Source organism: Choloepus didactylus, chromosome 12 (genome assembly GCF_015220235.1).
Source record: "Choloepus didactylus isolate mChoDid1 chromosome 12, mChoDid1.pri, whole genome shotgun sequence".
NCBI classification, from domain to species: Eukaryota; Metazoa; Chordata; class Mammalia; order Pilosa; family Megalonychidae; genus Choloepus; species Choloepus didactylus.
The window spans coordinates 7,089,623-7,111,157 of record NC_051318.1 but is presented as its reverse complement, the minus strand read 5'-3'; the positions used below and the strand labels follow the sequence as shown (position 1 = coordinate 7,111,157).

The window sequence follows — 21,535 nt, the reverse complement described above, 5'->3', positions numbered from 1 at the left end:
ATGTAGTTGTGCATTCACCACCCCAATCTATTTTTGAAAATTTTCCTTAACACCAGAAAGAATCAGAATAGGAATAAAAAGTAAAAAAGAACACCCAAATCATCCCCCCCCATCCCACCTTATTTTTCATTTAGTTTTTGTTCCCATTTTTCTACTCATCCATCCATACACTGGATAAATGGAGCATGATCCACAAGGTTTTCACAATCACACAGTCACCCCATGTAATCTACATAGTTACACCATCATCTTCAAGAATCAAGGCTACTGTGTTGCAGTTTGACGGTTTCAGATATTTACTTTTAGCTATTCCAATACACTAAAGCCTAAAAAGATATCTATATAGACTCTTATATTGTTCATTGTTTTCCTGATACTGTGTATTTCTTTCTCTATACTTCCATCCTTCTCCTTAAGCATTTTTAAGATCATTGTTTTAAAGGCTTTTTTGGTATGTCTACATTCTTCTTGGTGTTTTCTGTATTTTCATGCTTCTTCTCTGGATGGGCCATCATTTCCTGTTTCTTTGTTTGTCTTGTATTCTTTTGTTTCACTCTGTACATTTTCATATTTTAAAATGTTAGCTCTGGGGATTACTCCTTGGGATGTCTGTGTCCTGCTTCTGTAACCATGTGGTGGTAAGACAGAGATTTTCTTAAGCTCCAGCCCTCCTGTCAGGAAGGTCTGCCCACGGCGAATGAAGTCCTTCCCAGCCCAAGCCAGGGACCCACGAAGAGGACACAGACCGGCTCCAAAGTGCCCTGTGGAGGGGGTCAGAAAGGACATCAAAAACTTTTCTGACAACTCCTATAGCTGAGCTTTCCTGGCCTGCCCAGCAATTGCAGCCCTTCTGCTGACTGTCCGCCGCAGCCCCGAGGAAGCGCTGCTGCTTTAAATCTCCACCACCTCTGCCCCCATCCGGGGAGGGTTGACACAGTAGCTGTCCTCAGAGCCAGGACCCAGCGATACGAATCCACTAATCAAAAGCTGTGGTAGTGATCAGCTGTGCACACCTCTGCTCTTGGAGAAGAGAATTTTTATGTCCCTTTCTGTCACCAGCCGCTAGCCAGGATTGGACCCTGCAGCGGCAGCCTGCTGTGAGAGGCGGGGATGGGTGCTGGGAACCACCTTGCAGAGAGAGCGCTTTACAGTTCTTTACCATAATTTACCAGCCTCTGCCTGCCACTCTTCCCTGGATGCTGTACATTTGGCCCCTGGAATTTCAAAATAGCTGTTTCAGACAGTTCTTGCCTCTTTAACGGTTGTTTTAGTGGGAAGACAGATTTCTGGAGCTCCCTACTCCGCCATCTTTCCCAGAAAACCCAAGCTGAGAACATTTTATAAATCTACCCCTTCTAGTTTTCTTAAAAGCAGAGTCATTTGAATACCTCGACATCTAAATATGCACCGGCCTTTTGTGCCTTGCATAGGTCTAGGGTGTTCATTTTAAAATTCAGCAGGCCTGGAATCACTATGTTTGGTTATGACTATCCACCATGGCGGATCTAAAGGATTTTCAAGGGTAATTTTGACTCTACCTAAATTGGCATGTTAACTTTAGATTTGCCATGCCCAATAAATTTTCACTCTTCTCCATCCACATGCATTTGAATGATATTACTATACATAGGAAAGACGTTTATTGAAACTTCATGTAGATCTCCTTGTTTCTTTCCTTAGTTCTACGTGTAAAGGCAAGTAGAGACAGATAGCTAATAGAGCCTTCATTCTACTGCCTGTGCAAATGCACGAGCCCCGTATTCTTAGGAAAGTCATTTAACCTGTCAGAGATGCAGTTTCCTCATCTTAAAATGGGGAAAAAAAAATTTAAATATTTAAAATACAGTCAATCAAATCAAATATGATAGTATTGTACAAATCTCTGTAATGATAAAGCACACTGTAAGTGATAGTTATAATTGCTTGTTAGCTGTTAGTTGTCAAAGCAAGTGTCAGGAATTCAATTATTGGGATCTTTGCCTACTTTTGGACTCAAGGGTAGAAGTTGGCTCTTAAGGAAAAGAAGAGAACTGAAAAAGTAGGATACAGACATGGAGAACTGTGAGTTACCCTATATATACATATATATATTTACCACAAGACTGCTTTGGGACACAGGTAGGAAATAACAAAATTGTGTTGCCATCTTCTTACTAGCTTTCATCCCTGGTGATTTCTCACATCCCTGACCTCTGCCCATTAACCATACTATAGTTCATCTTGCCAACTGACCCTGCTTTGCTTCCTTTTTAATTTTGTCTCATTCTGTAATCCCAACCAACCTTAGACAACCTGAATTTGAAGTCAAGCCTGTAATGTCAGTCCTACTGTGCTTTCTAGCTTTGCCTTCTGCTTACAACCTGTTAAACTTGAGCCTTATCTTTTTAAATGGCCCAACTGAATTACCCTGTAGATAAAACTAAATATTGTGACAGTGATTCAAAAAAAAAAAAAAAACTCTTCTCCATTGTTGTTACACATTATTGACGTAGCTTCAGCTCTGATAGATAACCCCCAATCTTTATTTCCTTTACTGACTTCTGAACTCTAATCATGAATTTCTAATTATTTGGGCTTCCGACTACTTCAAACTCTCATCTTGTTTCCTGCCACAAACCCCTCTATCCTCCACTGTCACTGTGATACCATTGTTTTTCCAGGTACCTGGGATATAGACCCTTATAGAATCCTTTTTTATTCTACCTTTTTAAACCAGAAGATGTTTTTCTTTCCATGTCTCTGCAACCATTGAAAACAAAAGGACTGAAATAGGTAGGAAGCTTCACATTCAGTTAAGCAAAGTAACAGCTATAACTGTGTGCTACAAATTATGAAGACAATCTGTCAAATATATTTTGACTAAAGCAAGGTGCCAACAGATCTCTCAGACTCGAGAGAGGATTCTCTAAAAGGAAATGTCCCCAGCCTGAAAGCACACTTCAGTATCCTCCAGTGGCAGTGAGGAGGTGACCGCAGGGCTGGGCTGGGCCCCTGACCGGAGACGGACATGCCTGCGGGACTTGGTCCGCATCCTCAATGACAGGGAATGCAGAGTTGACCAACTGTCTCGTGGGATCACTGCATTCCCGCCTCCACATGGGGAGAGAGATGAGCTGGACGCGAGATCTGGCCCTGGGGTAGCAACTGCACAGCCCACCTGCTGGATTCAGCTGAGGGAACACCATTTGGGTCTCTGGAGCCCTGCTGCCACTTTGCCCTGCCTGGGGTCATACGGCAGTCGAGTGTGGATGTGCCCCCCAGCCCCATCTTGGTGACAGTGCATGCTGAAACCCAACCTGAAACTGACAGCTGCTTCAGGTAGCCGACTTTCCCCACCACGTCCCCAAACAGAGGGCCTGGCTAGAACAGCCATCAGGTGGAAAGGAATCCGCAGGAGATTTGTGCTAGCCCTGGCCAAGCCCTGGGAGGCAAGCAAGACAGGCCCCCAGCAGCGGCCCCTGGGCAGTGCCCGGGGAGTGATGCCCCCTGAACTGGCTGGGTGGGTCTGCAGCTGAATCTCTGGGGGAGGAGGAAGGCTCTGGCCACTTTCAGGAGATCTCATCCCAGGGGGCCCTGCCAGAGGCAAGAATTTGGAGGAGTCCAGTGTCCAAGCTGAGTGGGAAGGGCCTGGAGGGGCTGGAGGAATGAGAGGTGGGTGGGGGCTCCGCAAGGAGACGGGAACCCATGGAAGTTCCCATGAGGAAAGAATCACCAGAAGCCAAGCCGGGAGAGGGTGCATGACTCCATGTCCAGGTGAGAGCCTTCTTCACACCCAGTCTCTGGGGTCTTTTTGCACCAGGGGAGCAGGTCCTATGATGCCCCCTGCCCCCTCATCCCCAAGGACAGTCTTGTTTCAGCACTGCTTTGAAAAGTCCTTCTCACTGTGATATCAAAACCCCACATCCCCTCCAGCATCTCAGGCCCAGAAACTTGGCAGGAGGAAGGGGCTGGGGCTGGGTGGTGGTGGTGGTCTCCCCTCTTCTGCTTTCCCTTGACCTCGGGACCGGTCTGGGCATTTCAGAGAGGGCTGGTGGTGTCACCAGGGACATGTTCAACTACGCTTTGGAGGGCCGAGCTAGTGCAGCAAGACAACAAATGAGAATAAAGGTATAAGATTTGAAAAGGAAGAAATAAAATATCTTTACTTGTAGATGACATGATTGTTAACATAGAAAATCCAAAAGAACCTAGTTAGGTGGGTAAAGGATCAATATACAAAAATATATTGCATTTCTAGGCACTAGCAGCAAATACTTAGAAATCAACAAGATTGTCATTTACAAGAGAAATCCTAAGGCATCTGGCAATAAATCTAACAAAATTGTGCAAAATTTACATTGAGAAAATAATAAAATTAATTGAAAACGATCATAAAAGGTAAATTATCAATATACCATCTTAATGGATGGGAAGAATCAATGTAAAAAAAGGTGTCAGTAGAAGAGAAAAGATACAATAACCAAGACACTCTTGAAGAAGAATAAGATAGGAAAATCCACCCTAGGTTTTAAGGCTTATAATGAAGCTATGATAATTAAGACAATATGACAGTGCAGAGACAGACAAACTGACCAGTGATTCCACTGAGATAAGATGAGCCCAGAAAGAAACCCACACAAATATGGAAATGTGATCTATGACGGAGGAGCCATGCGAGTCAGTGGTGGAGGAGAACTACCCAATAATTGGTGCAGGAATCATTAGAAGTAATATTGGAAAAACGTGAAATTGTATCCCTACCTCAAAGCAAACATCAATGTAAATTCCAGATAGATTAAGGATGTAAATGTGAAAATCAAAATTTTTAAACTTTTAGAAGAAAATCTGGATATCTTTATGACCTGGGGATAAGTAAGGATTTCTTAATCATGACACAGAGTGCCCTAACCACAAAGGAAGTCTTAAATTTGACTATTTTGATGTTAAGAACTTCTGTTCATTGATTGACAACAGCAAGAAAGTGAACCTGGGATATGATAATCACCACACATGTAACTGAAAAAAATATTAACATCCAGAATATATGAACATCTGTATAGCACTAAGAAAAAGACAAACAAACCAACAGAAGAACAGGTAAAATCTTGGACATGCATTTCACACAAGAGGAACACAAATGGCAAATAAATATATTCAAGCTCATCAGCAATCAGGGAAAGGCAAATTAAGACCTCAACTAGAAATCACTTCAAACCCTCTAGATTGGAAACATCAAGGTGTTTGCCAATACCTAGTTTAGGAAAGGAGGTGAGTGAAAAAACACGCATCGCCAGTGAGAGAGTAAATTGGTACAACCATATTGAAAAATAATTTGAAACTGTCTTGTTGAGTTGTGCATTTGCTCACCCTGTGACAGAGCACCTCCAGTCCTAGGATATAAACTAGGAAAACTCGCACATCAGCATCAGGAAAAGTAAAAGAGCATTCGCTGCAGCCCTGCTCCCCAACCGTGGAAAGCAGTGAGCACCGCAGAATCGTAGTTCTGCAATGCTGATCGAGAAAGCTGGTCCCAGAAGCCCAAGCACAGGGTGATACGTTTTTATGAAGCCCAATATGCAAAACCAGACCCTATATTATTTAGCAATAAACATTCTTGTACATGTATATGTAAAAAGCAAGGAAATGACAAACCTGAATTTCAAGACATGGTCACACATCTGCTGGCAGGCTCGAGGTTGGGTCCTCTGCTCCTTCTGAAGTTGAGTGTTTTGTTAATGGGCATTTGACGTATGATTAGGCTTTGTGACCCCATTACACATATTCTTGTTTGTGTAGTAAGTGCATTAAAATATGATAACAAGGAGAAACACATGGCAAATACCTGCCCTACACCTGGATTCTGCTTCACCTGGTGGCTTTGTGGGGCCGCCTGGGAGAGCTTCCAGCCTGGCAAGAGGAGGTGCCCCGGCACCGAGCCTGGTTTCCAGGAGCACAAGGCGTTCTCGGGAGGCCGGTGGTTTCTCTCACTTGACCTGCTATGGGCCCTCCACGATGGGGCCTGCAAGTAAGAACAAAGAAAGCTCTATGTCCAAACCCCCCGTCAGTCGCTGGGGTAAAAGGTTTCCTGACTGGGAACACGCCTGGCTGAATGTGCCCTACTGAGGGAGGGGCCCTTTCCCCTTCGCTGCAGAGCCCCGGGTGACCGTGGGGACTTCAGTGCAAGTGCCGACCGGAGGGCGCAGTTCCTGGGGGTGGCCCTGGTGCCCTCCGCGCCGCAGTGCCCCCTGGACACTTCGGGAACCAGCGGACTGGATGGAGGGAGGCACAGTGCAGCGGATGCCATGGCAGAGACGACTCATGCGTGTCCACACCTGACGATACCTGGTGACAGGTGCAACCCAGATGCTATTTCTATTTAAGAGAACAGGAATGGTGACAGGCTGTATTTCTGTGGATCACAGAGAATCAGCATGAGTCATAGCCGTCTGTCCGTCCCTCCGTGTGCTTGTTCTTCTCCTGGTCTCTGTCTATCCAGCTCTGCTTCCCTCTCTCACCAGCTCCCTCCCTCTGTTCTAGCAGGAACTCGGGCTGGCTCTCAGCACAGCTCCCCAGTTATATAGGAGCTCCTAAGTACGATTTTTCCAGAAATCAAGGGTAGAATTTCCCAGGGAAGGTGCAGATGTGCGTGGCAGTGGCTTCCACTTCATCTCTTGCCGGTGGCTGCTCTCTGTCCCCTTGGCCTGGCCAAGCACGACTCACCTCTGCTGGGCTGCTTTCTTCCATGCCCTGAATAAGCCTGTGCCAGGGTTTCAATTCTCCCCATTCCCCCCTTTCTCAGATATTGTGCTTCTTAAATTGACACATTCTAAGTGCATCTCTTCAGAATCTTTACATAATTATCAGTGTTTTATGTGAAAATGCCAAGGTTGACAAACTGCTCTAAGAATTTAATTAAAAACTGAGGAGGCTTATTTGAAAATGGACAAGTGGCATTTGATTTGCTCCTAAATATATCTACACAGAAAGAGAACATAATATGAGACTGGAATCCAAGAGATACTGAGCACATATTAATTGATTCTGATGGCAACATCTGAAGTGTATTGTTCCATTCAAATCAGGGAGATTCAGTCGAGTCCAACAATGCAAATCTCTGCACAGCTCACAGCTGTCAAGCCCCAACAAGAGTCGCGTAAGTCAAGCAATGGCTTAAATACAAGGCACTTCTTAGAGACTCTTGTCATTGTCCTGGAATATAAGGACTGGGCTGTCCCAGAATATAAGGACACCATTTGCTCCAGCAGCCTGCCTGCCTTTCTTTCATCAACTTAAAATGAGATTGTCGGATCAATACAGTGAATCATGAGCCTCCAGTGTGTGAACAGTTAGAGCTGGTGTATAAAACTTGCATTCTGTAAGGTCAGCCATTTACCCGGAACAGTCTGTTGTCATCCTTACATTTTAGTAGAAAGCAACAGCTTCTTTAATTAACAACAATTAATCATTGGGTGACTTCTTAGAACATGACTATGTTTGTGCCAACATTATTACATTATTACAGATACTGTCTAATTACTGGGGCTTTAGAAAACCAATGCTGGGATCACAAATGATACAGGCATGGTGGGGACAACACTGATGTAAAGAGGAGGAATTGCTGAGAAATTTTTAATAGCAAAACTATTTGAACCTTCTCAAATCTGTTTGTTTTTTTTTTTTTTAAAAACTTCATTTTGAAATAATTTGAAACTTAGAGGACAGTTGCAAAAATAACACAAACCCCCTGCCCCTGGGTGCCCAGATGGACCAATTTTGCCATCTTTGCCATATCATTCTGTTATCTATCTATCTATCTATCTATCTATCCATCTATCTAATTTTCTGAACATTGAGAGCAGGTTGCACACATCATACTCCTTAAATAAATAATACTTCCATGTACATTTCTTAGGAACAAGGATATTCACTCATCTAATCACCTTAAGTGCAGTTACCAAGTGCAAGATATTTAACATCACTATAAAGCTTACAGTCTATATTCCAATTTTTTCTTGTATCTTAAGAATGTCTTTTGAGGCTTTTCTCCTCCATTCTTGGATCCCATCCAGTATCACTGCATTTTAATTGCCATTATCTCTTTAGTTTCTCTTTCTTTCTTTTTAACTGTGGAAACATATACACAACAGAAATCTTCCCATCCCAGCTTCTCCCAAGCACACCATTTGGAGGGATTAATCACCACAGTTTCGGTGCCCTCACCACCATCCATTGCCAGAAATTGCCCCACACCCCAAACAGAAACCCTACACTCATTTTGCATTAACTCCCTGTTGCCCCTGCCCCCCAGCCCTGGAAACCTGCACTCTCCTTTCTGTCTCTAGGAGTCTGCATGATCTCTGATATTTTCTTTGTGGTAACCATGGAGCTTAAATGTAGCATCCTAAATCTGTAACAATCTTGTTTGCTTTGATACCAACTTAGCAGCTTTGATAGTACACATAAACTGTGTTCCTATACTTCCCCGTTCCCCCACCTTTATGTAGCTCTTGTAACAAATTACATATTTTACATTGAGTCCCAAACCACTGATTTATCATTACATGTTATGCATTTGCCTCTTGGATCCTGCAGGAAGTAAAAAGTGGAGTTATAAGTCAGAAATACCGTAGGACTCGTGCGTCCAGCTGGCACTGGGCTGAGAGATGGCGGGACTGGCCGTTGACCAGGGGCAGGCCCTGGATCTGAGGGGCTGCAGGCTGCAGACCAGCCCCCCCCGGGAGCGCCCCGGTCTGTCCCGGGAGTGGCCTGTGTTGGGGTGCAGGAGCTGGCCATGCCCCTCCTGGTACCCCAACCACCCACGACCACCGCTGCTTCCTGATGCCTGCTGTCCCCCAGCCGACAGGCCCCCCGAGGTGGCTCGCGGCTGGCATGGGGGGATCTGTTCCTCCACCCAAGGCCCAGTGTCCGTGCTGGGCTCAGCACCCAGGGGTTGCGTCTCTGCATCACCCTGGTCACGGAAGATCAGCAAGTCCAGGCCCAGGAAGCACTCCCAGCTGCCCGGAGTGGTCACTTCAGGGCTGGGTTCACTGCTGAGAGCAGGACACGGTTCATTCCATGGACCTCACGTGGCTGGTCCAGCCCCCACTTCAGTTTACTGTTGAATTTCAGAGCTGAGCAGGGAAACCGGCCGTGAGCATCGTCAGGCCACCGTGCGTCCAACACAGAGAAAGGTGACGCTCTGCTGCTTTCCTGTTAGAGAAAATCCCCTTAGAAAAGTGTGCTGCAATTATGAGACGCTGATGATTTTGGCCTGAGTATCGGGGCAGTCGGGGAGAAGCTGGGAGCCTTTCTGCTGGGCATCTTTGTGCCACGCGTGCCCAGTCCTGACCTGGAGAAGCTCGCATCTTATGGGGTGACGATCATCCGAGCAGGTCCCCAGAGCCAGAGCCACACGAGGCTGTGCATCTTGGCAGAGGCGTGATAGAAGACGCTGGAAACTTCTCAATACCGTCATTCAGAACATCAGGTTCTGGGGTTCCCAAGAAGATTTGAGAGCAACAGGCAGGACTTGGCATTTGGTTCAGGCAGCATGTCTTTACAGACCCAGACTGGCCGGAAAGAGAATGAACAGTTCACATAAATAGTTTATGTATAAGAAGCCTAATCTGTCGTAGTTTGTGCACTTAGGTTTTTAAAAACACATTTTGTGAGTGAAAGATGAACCAGGTAGGTGGTAGCATAGTTTCATTTTAAACTGCTTTAAAGTTAAAGGGTAATTATTTAACCAAAAACATTGCAAGTCTGCTTCAGCTTTTCTTTTCACTAAGTAATTAAATTTGAACCGGGTCAGGCTAGCTCTCTTGTTTGTAAAAATGAATTTGAATAATCCATGCTGAAGTTGGAGCTGAGAGGAGTTTTATAGTTCTGAATGTTGTACATGAACACAATTTCTTATTCCTCTACAATGCAGTGAAGACATAAAATAGCTCTTGAAAACCAATAGGCCCTGGTAGTGATTTTTTTCCTACTTTCAAGTAGTTCTGTTTCCCTCCCTGTTTCATTAACTAAATTTGACCATGAAAACATATTTTATATGTCTGCAAACATTGTCTGGCCTTTCTAATCAATAGGCTATAAATCCTCTGTCTACATTGATCAAACATCCCTGTACACATTTTACCATTTTCATAGTTCGGCTGTCTTAAAAATAGTCTTTCTGCAAGGCAGCCTTGCCCTTTTTCCGTGTAAGCCTTTTCATTTTTATATCAGTCTCACTTGTGATCCTGTCTTCCCAAGGGAGAGAAGGCAGTTACGGTAATTGCTTAACTGATTTCTAATCACAGGGTCACCTCTGGGGCTCTGTTTATCTTAGATCTTTTCTTCTTTCTAGAAAGCACATTTAAAGCTTTGGTAGACACGCTTTATGTTGTACAGTTTCTCAGCTTTAGTCACCAGTCCTGGTGATGAAAATACAGTATCTGCACGGGAGGGTTGTTTACACCATTTGAAAAATAAATTTGTATCTTTGAATAGCAACAACAGAAAATGAAATGGTACTGGCATTTATATTTACCAATGTCATTATCTTTACTGGAAATCTTCATTTCTTCTTGTGGCTTCAGTCAATTGTCTAGTGTCCTTTCATTTCAACCTCCAGAACTCCCTTTAGCATTTCATGCAAGGCCAGTCTAGTGGTGACAAAGCTCCTCAGCTTTAGTGTATCTGGTAATGTTTATTTCCTCCCTCATTTTTGAAAGAGGGATACAAAATTCTTCCAGAACAGAATTCTCTATTGGCAATATTTTGCTTTCAGCACATTAAATATATCATTCCACTGCCTTCTTGCCTCTATGGTTTCTGATGAGAAATTGGCACTTAATCTTATTGAGGCTCCCGTTGTACACGACACGCTGCTTCTCTCTCGCAGCTTTCAGAATTCTCTCTTCATCTTTGGCATTTGACAGTTTATTATGTAACACGGTGTAGGTATATTTTGATTTATCCTGTCTGGAGTTTGTTGAGCATCTTGGATGTGCATATTCATGTCTTTAGTTAAATTTTGGGAGCCATTATTTCTTGGAATATTTTCTCTGCCCATTTCTTTCTTCCCCTTCTGGGACTCCCACAGTGTGGATATTGGCGTGCTTGAAGGTGTCCCATGGGTCCCTCAGGCTTTGTTCATGTTTTTTCATTCTCGTTTCTGCTCCTCAGACTGGATAATTTTAGTTTTCTTATCTTCAATTCCCTGATTCTTCTGTGAGCTCTAATCTGCTATTGAACCTTCTAGGGAAATTTTAATTTCTGTTACTGTGTTCTGTTTGGTTCCTTTTCATCATTTCCATGTCTCTATTTTTATTCCATTTGTCTTCATCTATTGTTTTCCTGATTTCCTTCGGTGCTTTGTCCATGTTTTCCTTTAGCTCTTTAAGCATATTTGGGACCATTTTGTAAGAAGACTTTGTCTGGCATGTCCCAGATCCGGTCCTCTTCACTGATAGTTTATACTGCTTTAATTCTCTCCTCTGCCTGGGCCATCCCTTCCTGTTTCTTTGCATGTTTTACAATCTTTTCTTGAAACTTGGATATTTTGATATTTTAGTGTGTTATTGCTGGAATTGAGACTCTGAGGTGTCTGTCCCTTAAGTTCACATCCAGCTAGTGTTATGACAGAGCTTTCCTTGAGTGCCAGGAGATGAAAGAAAGAAAGAAAGAAAGAAAGAAAGAAAGAAAGAAAGAAAGAAAGAAAGAAAGGAAGGAAGGAAGGAAGGAAGGAAGAAAGAAAGAGAGGGGGGGAAGGCAGGAAGGAAGGAAGGAAGGAAGGGGAAAAGGAAAATGAAAATTAAAAAGAAAGAAAAAAGGAAACACTTTTCCCAGTCTTTACAGATGGACCTGTGCAGTGCTGTCAATCAGGGCTTAGCCATACGATGAGTTTAGAGAATAGCTCCAGGCCAAAGCACAGGGGCCTCCCTGGTCCTTTCTGCACATGCGTCTTGTCTTGGGCATGTGTGTGTGTCCCTGGGAATCCCCCATTTACATGGCTATGAATGTCCCCTCTTCCCTGGGAATCAGTTTCCTCATAGTCCCAGACTGCCCTGAGTGTCCTATCCCAGGCAATCCCTTTCTGGGGCAGCCCCTTGACTGCTCTCCTACAGTGAGCGCCTTCTCCTGCAGGGCAAATTCTGGACAGCGACTCCCTCAGGTACCCCCCAGACCGCTTGGGGCAGACAGCCGTGCCCCCAGCATGTGCACGAGGGTCACTCTGCACCCTCTGGAACTGGGACCAGGGACCCACATGTGCTGATCCAGTGACTGGGTGGAGGGTGGGGAGCAGCCAGGGCACCATGAGAAATTCTCTTCATAGTCCTTTGCATGCCCACTTCCTGTGTGTCACTGATCAGAATTGTACAATGCCATACTTTGACCAGTTACCGATAAGAGGAATAAGGCTACCATGGATAGTTTTATTTAATTGATATTTTATTTTATTTGGCCAGTTTCTACACAGGCATAACAAGAGGTTCTGATTAATACATAAATACCTTCTTTTCATCTAACAATGCTAGAATCACATGGTATTAAGGCTTTAGTATTAACTTCTATGTGAAGGTTTCTGGAAAGCTCCTAGGGTTGCAAATTACTTTTATATGTGAGAAGAATTTTTGCCATCTTAATCTGTAATGTTTTCTAAAGATTTCCATATTTATTAATGGCCTTGTGCTGCCCAAAAAAGGAATTTTTCTTTATGACCAGTCATAAGGCGCAGAGCTGTCCCAGGCCAGTTTTCCTAGGAGGACTTGTACCTCTTATTCCCGTGTGTATGTCGTCTTCGGTCCTTAACTGGCATCGTCAATATCCAATTATACTCTGGTGCAAAAAGGGACACGGTCCTCGATATTAGTTCCCTCCAGAGGTACACAAGCGGATTCAATTTGTGTGGTTAAAAATTTCATTTTCAAATTTATAAAACAGGAACATTGGTCATTAAAAAGTAAAAGAACTTACTTGAAGACGTTTTCCCTATTACTTATTCTCTGCTGTCACTGTTTCGTAGACAAGGTTAATCAATACGTGTCATTTATAATCTACAAAACTGTTACTTTTAATTCGATTCTTCTCCCCGGGGAGCCAGAGGACGGCCGAGGCCACCTGGGCAGCATTTCTGCTTCCACAGGGTCTGCGTCTCCTGTGGCCCCTGACTGAGGCCCCTGGGCTGCGCTGGGCCCGCCTGTCCCGGCTCGGTGCCGCCTCCTGCTGGGCCTTCCCGCCACGTGCTCACGGCTCCCGGCCGCCCACGGCCCTGCTCTGCTCCCACGTGGCTGAGCTGCCTGCGCTGTCAGTGTCGTGGCCGTGGGCAGTGTCTCTCTGCCTCCTGCTTCCTGGCTCCTGCAGCCCCCTCTGAGCCTGCGACCCTTACTCAGCTGCTTCTCTGTGCCACCCTTGCCTCTGGGTTTATGTTCTGCTTCTTTTTATTTTAGTTAAGGCACTTTTTTTTTTTTTTAAGAAGAGTGACTTCCTAACTGGAGCTCCCATTGCCGGATCGTGACCTCACTGCCGCGCCGTGTCCCGCGGCCCGGGTGGGCTCTCCCGCCACTGCGTTCCACCCGGGGGTGGGCTGAGCGGGGACCCCCGAGTCCGAATGCTGCTTACATCACAGGCCCCAGTAAAGACTGACGCTGTGCACGGGTTAACCACTGAAATCGGGAGCCTCAAAAATGGGGTGACCCTCCCAGCAGCCGACGATGGGCCCAACTTGCCTTCTCTAAGTGATACCCTTGAGCCTTTTGGGGAACATAATAACACATTTCCTTATAATCCACCTTTCATCTTTGTAGAAATTTTGGCCAAGGCACTGTATTTAAGGATATCTTGAGTATTGTTTCTGCTACCAGTCTTAATTTTTCGTATATTTCCAGATACATTCCCAGCAAGTTCTTAATGTAGTTAATTTAGCTTATAATGGTTGAAGGGAGAAAATGGCCTCCTAAATAGTGTATCATAATGCCCCTTCTGGAAAAGGATTACAGCAAAAGTTGGACCTAATTGTGAAAGCATTAAACTTACAAGAGCATGAAATTGCATCTTAGGGTGTATGTGAATTAATATCCTCTTTGTAGGGGTGGTTTTTCCACATATGTCACTCAGGCTGAACAACATGCAGCTCTGCTTTTTCACCCCCGAGCACTGCTGAGAGGAAGAAAGCAAAAATCAAAAATAAAGAACTACCCAAAGTCGTTTGGCCAGTGCAGGAGTGAAGGAAACTTTAGGAAAAACGGCCTCCCCCGGGGTTCCTACCAGCTCTCTGCCCCTCCCGGAGCTAAGCCCTTTGGGAGCTCTGGGAAACTGGCCGCTGTCCCCTGTCCCGGCCTCGGGCCTGGCATGGAACTCACGTTCTCACCTCCAGGCGACCAGCTGCCGGCCACACGGCCCAACGTCGGGCAGATGGCAACGTCGCTGCCGCGCAACATGACCGGCGCCTCGATTCGTTTGCAAAGGACCGCTGGGCCTGCAAATGTCACACAGCTCTGCTCTGCGAAGCGGATTAACCCGCCTTTGAACCTGCCGGAGAGCACTGGACACCTTCGTGGCCTTCAGACAAGCCACCTTGATGACAGTGAAAGGTGGAGTGAAAAGAGCGCGTTCCTGCGTAGGTAGCAGTTGTTTATGCTTTTGATTTTAAACTAGAGCAACGTTTTTGGGGGCCAGTAGTTTGCAAATGGCCCTCTTTAGAGAAAGGTCCTCAGCACATGTGTGAGGGGGAGGCCCACCTGCCCGCGAGGGGCTCCAGCTCCCAGGGTGGGTGGGGATGTGCCAACCCCGGCTCTGTGGGCTTGGGTGGACAGCATGACCCCGGCCCCCTCTGGCTTTCTCGTCCGCGAGCTGGAGATGACGCAGTGTGTCTGGGAGGATTGTGGGGAAGATCAGATGAGATGGAAAGGTTTTCTCATGGCACCTGGCACACAGGAAGCCCTCGCTAGACCCTGCCTCCCTCTTTCCACACCTCCATGCGTCGGGGTCCGTCGCTGCTCCTCTCGGGCTTCCCCTCTGCTCCTGGGCTTTCTCTGTTTCCCACTAACCCGTATCTGCCTCTTCCTTGGAGACCCGGTTGAAGACTCCACTTTGCCAAGAAGCTTTCTGGATCATCTTGCTCCCAGGTGGTGTATACCCACCCACTGTCTGTGCTACCTGTTCATCTGCATCTGGTTTTGTGTTTTGTCTCCCAGCACCTCATCAGCTCCTGTGGCCAAGGAGCCTTAGGCGTCTGTCTGGTCTTTACGCACGGGCGGCTCGTCCGCGTGCTGTGGGGGTCTTCCGTAATGACGTATGAGTAAATGAATAAATGTGTACAAGAAGGAACAGAGACACACTTACAAACAAAGCTGGGGTTTCCATTCCCCTGGTGCTAGTCCATTTGAATCTCTCCTGGCCAACTGTGTGCAGGCTCAGTGGGCTTCAGGAAGGCCTGAATTTGGTACTTGATTTGGAGCCCGTGTTGTATGGTTTGAGGGCTTCGTATTTGGCTTTTAACAGGAGCAACTTGTCAGAGTGAAGATTTATCCCCTCAGGGAAACTGGCCATGGAGGAGAGAAGCAGGAACCCAGATGGTTCAATATTTCCATTCCTCTCACTCCAACAAATGCACAATTGAAGGTGACACAGCTTGAATTTTACAAATATTCTGAACTCTGATCCAAGTCCATAACTGGCTAATTTCCCTTCTTTCTACTCCACGTACTACGTAGACAGACCTTGTCTGACATGCCCCTCATAGTCTTTGATACTTTCTTGCTACCATACCTGGAATCGGCCCTCTCTCCGAGAAGCCTTGGACCATAATTCGGGACTTGGGATGGCCATTTGGTTTCCAGGCCTTTTAGGTTGACAGAGCCGAGGAAAATGTACTTGCCCAGCCTCTCCCATGCCCACGGCGACCCAGGGCTCTAGCACTGGAATCTATCAACAAAGGGAGGTGAGCTTGCAAAACTACCCTACAAAGGGTTGATTTAAACCGTGGGAATTTATTGACTCAGTTTTGAGGCTGGGAGAAGTCCGAAATCGAGGCGTCAGCAAGGTGATGTGGCGTTCCGGGCTGGCTGCCGGGGATCCCTGGTCCTGGGCTTTTCCGTTGCATGGCAGTGCACGTGGAGGCATCTTCTCCTTTGTCCTCCCGGCTCTGTGGACTTCCAGCTTCCGGCTGCTCCCCTGGCTTCTCTCTCTCTGTCAGGTCTCTAGTAAGGGGCTTGAGACCCCCGATCCAGACGGCCACACCGTAACTGAAACAGCGTCTTCACAAGGGCTTATTTACAGTGGCCCCACACCACAGGAGTGGATTAAGATTATGAACCTGTTTGTCTGGGGCACATAATTCACCCGAGGCATTCTGTCAGGACTAGAACATTCTAAATGGGCTCCTGGGACCAGGAGGCCACAAAGTCAAGCACTTCATTCTTGGCCTCTTCACCCAATGACTGACGCTGTTTACTCGGAACCGGATGATGACTCTCTCTGGAGGGCCTTCTGCACAGAGAGGAGTGGCCCGTCCCAGCTGCTCCGCCTGCTTCCGCGCTTGCTCTCCGGGTTTCCCGGGGAGCTCCCTGGCCTCCGGGCCCCGACCCCCGGCCCCTGGCCCCCGGCCTCCAGCCCCGGCCCCCGATGGGGGACGCTGGGCGCCGGTTGCTGCCCGGGTGGCAGGCGCTCTGGACTTCGGTTTTCCCGCCTGCACTGTCCCTGCCGAGGCTCACTGTCCCCCGCCCGCCGCTGGCCCCGGTGGGCCTCCTTCTGCACCCAAAATTCCCACTGCTTTATTTTATCCAAGTGACAGCGTCGATTCTGCTGTTAAAACAACCCTGCCTGGGGAGCTCATCTCCCACCGATTCCTACGAGGCCGCTCACCTCTTCCACAGCCCTCAGAGCTCAGGGATTTGCCAGCCCCGACTCCCCCTCCTCACAGACGCAGGTGAGGTCCAGGCCGCTGCTCTCCGCCCCGAAGTAGTTCACAACTGGTTTGGAAGGCAACATCTTCTTTCTTTAATTTATGAGCTCTAAATGCCAAATCTGGGGCTCACAAAGGCACCGTCCAAACTGATCTCAAATGCATATGCTGGGGGTAGAAAATACCAGCCACGTAAGAAAAATGTACTGGGTGGAATCTAAAACTTAAAAAATTCTATCTGTGAGCATCACCCCCCACCCCCAAATGAGGAGCGAGGCCTTAGAAATCCTGGTGGAGGAGCCCCTCGGCAGGGGCTGCCTGGAGGCTGCAATCAGGGGGCCTTGGACGCCTGCAATGGGCCCAGAGAGAGCTGGAGGATGGGCGGGGGTCTCTTGGAAACTTGCCTGCAGCATCTCTGCCCCCTGAGGAAAGCTGTAAAGCTCTGGGGAGGATACTACTAGTTAACTCTCCTAAAGCCTGCGCCCTGTCCCACGCTGTTTTAAGTGCTTTGTGCAGTAATATCTATAACCCCTACTAGATCCCCAAGAGGGAGACGGACTAACATTACCTCCATTTCACAGAAGGAGAAACTGAGGCACAGAGAGTCTGCACCTTGCCCAGTGTTACTTGGTGGAGGCTGGATCTGAACTCAGGCCTCTGGCTCAGAGCCCGGGGTCAACACTGAGGCAGGTTTGCCCATTTGTGCCTCCTCCGCTCCGGGCATGGTGCCCAGGCAGAGCTTGTCAAATAAGGCAAGGGGAAAACGTGGATTTTCCAAGCACAGGGCCCATGTCGCGCCTTTGTCGCTAGTATTTTGTAGCCTTCGTTGCACCCAATTTTCTTTTTTCATTTGGGTGAAAAACGACTTTGGCATTTAAACAGCATGACTTCTTTATTGATTATTTTTCATCTGCCCCCACCATCAAATTCCCCTTTTCGTATTTTGCTACTCCTGTTATGTTTGAAAAAGTCTCCAAGGTCCTTTTTTTTCCTTTTGAATATATGACGCATGTTAATGAGGGGTATTCTATGTATGCAAAATAATTGTGTGTTTATTTTTCTTTATCTCTTTCACTCCATAATAGACGTTAAGAATATGCCCTTTCGATAATAAAGAACTTTCTTACTCTCCTTTCAATGGACTGAATAGGCAAAGAAAACACCGTAATTGTGTGAAATGGTCTGATTTAGAAACCAATTATAAGGAACATAATTATCTACTAATGAAACATGCGTGTAAGTCCTTGGTTTGCTGCTTCTAACGTCACCATAGACAAATGTGGAGACAGCAGTCACTTGCATCCAGCAAATTGAAAGCCATCCATTTCTGCTTGATGTCTGAAAATCTTATGACAGCCAACATCGTAGAATCAAAAATAGTGTCTGTTTTTCTCCTGCAAAGGTCTCGCTGTGTGTGTTTGTGTGCAGGCGCGTATGTGTCAGAAGGCAGTGGCGGTTCGAAAGGGCATTTCCTGATCTGAAGTGAAGGCCCAGGACTTCCCCTTTGTGATGATTATAAAAAATGCAGCCCATCAGTCTCTCTGGACCTCAAAGCCAGAGCTCTAAGGTTCACTTTCCATCACAGAATGAAATGGGAGAAAAGCGCCTTCCGCTCCCTCGGGAAGCTTCCTGTCCCCTGGGTTTGCACCCACTTGCGCGGGGAAGCAAGGCAGCCGGACTCGCCAGCTTTCTTCCTCTCTAGGTAGAAACGAGGCGCCGGGGTCCCCGCTGGGAGAAGGAGTCAGATGAGTCTCCCAGGCTGCCGGGGCCTTTGTGGAAAGTCTGCCGGTGGGGCCGGGGGAGAAGCGGGGCCCGCTGCAGCCACGCAGAGCTGCAGGGCGCAACCGCCTGGGCATCAGGTGCCCGGAGCAGGTGCTGGAGCTCCAGGGGCACCGAGAGGGCCCATTGCCCCCTCCTCAGTCACTGACAGGCAGAGTCCCTGTCCTTGTAGGCGAGTGGGTTCTCATCCGAAGGCCGCCCAAGCCTGCTTCATGTTTGCTCTGGGTTCCTTCTCCCGCCTGCTGCTCCAATCTGCTCTTCACTTCCTCTGTTTCATCATTTTAAGACATTTTTCTCAGGGGCTCGGGCGGGGGCATGTCTCGGTTTCCCAGGGGTGCTGCACTAAAGCACCACCAGCTGGGGAGCTCGAGACTGATCTGTCACTCACAGTTCTGGGGGCGAAGGGTCTGAAGTCAGGGTGTGGACCGGGCCCCCCTGAGGCCTGCCGAGCGGCTTCTTCCTGGCCTCTTCTGGTTCTGGTGTCGCCGGGCACCTAAGGGCGTCCCGTGGCCTGCGATGCACCCTCCCCGCTCTGCCCCGTCCTCCAGTGGCCGTCGTCTTCCCCGTGTGTCCCGCCCTCTGCCTGTGGGGACAGCAGCCGTGTGGGATGGGTCCACCCCAATCCTGACCAGCGACCCTATTTCCAAATAAGGCCCCAGTCACCAACTAGGGTTTAGGGCTTGAACGTGCCTTTTGGGGAACACAATTCAACCCACCCCGGGTAGGTTTCAGCATCTTTGGAATCAGGGTGCATCTCACGGTCGATGGTTTGCCACACTCGATTGGCAGTGTCGAGACATCAGGCGATGGGACGGTGCGGTTTTCCATCCCCGGGGTCTTGGTCTGATGGGCTGTGGTCAGTCGTAACGAGTCCTCCGCCTGGCGTCCCTCTGCCTTCGATGCCTTCCCCGCTGCGTCTCTCCCTGTGGACACCCCTCCTGCCTGTCAGAGTCTCAGATTATCCCCGTCCAGGAAGCACCCTGCCTTCCCCGAAATCCACATGGAAATTGGTTCATGCTTCTTTGTGGCACTTGGAACATTTTTGAAAACTGATAACCAAATTACTGCTGTTCCTTATTAAGTTCTTGCACTTATTTTTCTTGGTGTTTGTAAGCAAAAATAATGTTTAAAGAGCCATGAATGGTTGCTTTTTCATGGGCAATTTGGTAAGGAGTATAAGGCAAAACTAAACTAATCAGATGCAGTATCTGCTACCAAGTTTACATGAAATATTTCTGTTGAAGGATAAATCGGGGAAAATGAAAAGTAATTAAGATGTTTTCTAAATTATTCTAAAAATTCCATGTATATATATTTTTCAAAGTAAAGAAAAATGAGTGGGTGGGGGGGTGGGGGGGTGGAGAAAATGAAAGGTTTTTTTCTCTAAATTTTTTTGTCCCCTTCCCTAACTCTAAGCCTTTCCTTTTTAGGAGCAACGGAAAGGAAATAGGATAGACAAGGAGCCCAAATTATGGGGCTGCTCTTCAACACCAGGTGAGGATATGGACCTAGCTTAAGTTAGCCCTGAGAAGCCATGGAAAGTTCCAAAGCAAGTGGTGAAGAAAGACCCAGCTGGCTGCGGACTCGCGACTTCCCGTCCTGGAAGTGCCTCACCGTCGGGGCTCTTCGTGGCCACAGTCCTGCACGGCTGCCCACGGGCCGGAGGCAAACACCTTGTGGACGAAGCCCGGCAGTGCTGACCCCAGTTTATACAAGAATGAGGAGCATTTTCGAGGCCCCAAGAGAAAGGAGTGACGAGGGCCTGAGATTTCGAGGCTGGCCGGGCAAGGGACAGGCTCGCACCGGAGGAGGTAAATAAGTGGAGAGATGACCTTATGGTTGGGTCACGGCCTCCAACGGGGCACGTTCAAGCTCTAACCTTGTTGGAAATAGGGTCTTTGAAGTTACTGGTTGAGATGAGGCCGGAGTGGCCTGGGGTGGGCCCTGACCCAGCACGACTGGGGTCCTCGTAAGAAGGGGGACCCGGACACAGGGAGGCCCAGGCCGGGGATGGAGGCCGGGACAGAGGCCCCGGGGTCACTGGCCGGCTGGAGGCTGGAGAGGCACGGAGCAGCTTCTCTCCCCGACGGACTCGATAGGGAGCGTGGTCTGCCGACACCTGGATTTGGACTTCTGGCTTCCAGAACTGGGAGAGAACAAGTTTTTGCTCTTCTAAGCTGCCCCAGCCCCAGGAAATGAAGCGAGCTGCTGTTAAGAGGGTAAATGAGTTCCATTAGCAACCGCCCCCTGCCCCCCAAATCTGCGCTGCTGCACTGGAGTAGCAGGAACCCTTTGAATTCTTATCCGTTCGTCCACCTCAGTGTAAATGCATCTCCGATGAGCCACAGAGCAGGGTCCAGATGGGGAGGCCGGGGTTGGGGACACTGAGCCCCGGGAAGGAGAGGGAGAGAATGGCAGGGCAGGGGGCTTCTGGGGGAGCGAATGGGGCAGCGGGTCCCACAGGCAGGGCCGGGCACCGCCAGCACCACTGTGGATAAACTAGGACGAGTTCCCACACTCACAGAGTTCATGTCACTATCGGGGAAGGAAGCAAAGAATAAAACACAGTAATTTAACATTATAATATATATCAATGTAATACCAGTGGTAAGTCTTAGGAAGAAAAATAAAGCAGGGCAGCCACAGACCCTTTGCATGCTCCCTTAAACGGGTGTGTGTGTGTCAGAGAGGCCTCCCTGAAGGCCTTTGTGTTGCAATCTGACTGAATTGGGGAGTGTGGCCTCGGTCACCTTGGGGTGACGTCCAAGGGGAGGGGCTCTGTTCTAGTTTGCTAACGCTGCCAGAACGCAAAACACCAGAAGTGGATCGGCTTTTATAAAGGGGGTTTATTTGGTTACACAGTTACAGTCTTAAGGCCATAAAGTG

General features: G+C 47.7%; 1 protein-coding gene across 3 annotated transcripts; it reads right to left on the bottom strand.

Moving 5' to 3' along the window:
* Nucleotides 1-264: 264 nt before the first annotated feature.
* Nucleotides 265-9,572, bottom strand: LOC119507130 (annexin A11-like). Of its 3 annotated transcripts, none has more exons than XR_005211141.1 (3): nucleotides 8,605-9,572; nucleotides 5,632-5,998; nucleotides 265-761 (listed from the first exon to the last, which is right to left on the bottom strand). XR_005211141.1 is itself a non-coding variant. In XM_037800234.1 (3 exons), the coding sequence occupies exons 1-3, from the start codon at nucleotides 8,941-8,943 to the stop codon at nucleotides 675-677; spliced, it is 603 nt and encodes a 200-aa protein (XP_037656162.1). In that variant the 5' UTR covers nucleotides 8,944-9,572; the 3' UTR covers nucleotides 265-674. The 3 variants fall into 3 exon arrangements, 2 of the variants coding, with proteins under 2 accessions (XP_037656162.1, XP_037656163.1); XM_037800234.1 differs by having other exon boundaries at nucleotides 5,822-5,998; XM_037800235.1 differs by having other exon boundaries at nucleotides 5,849-5,998.
* Between the last annotated feature and the right edge of the window lie 11,963 nt (nucleotides 9,573-21,535).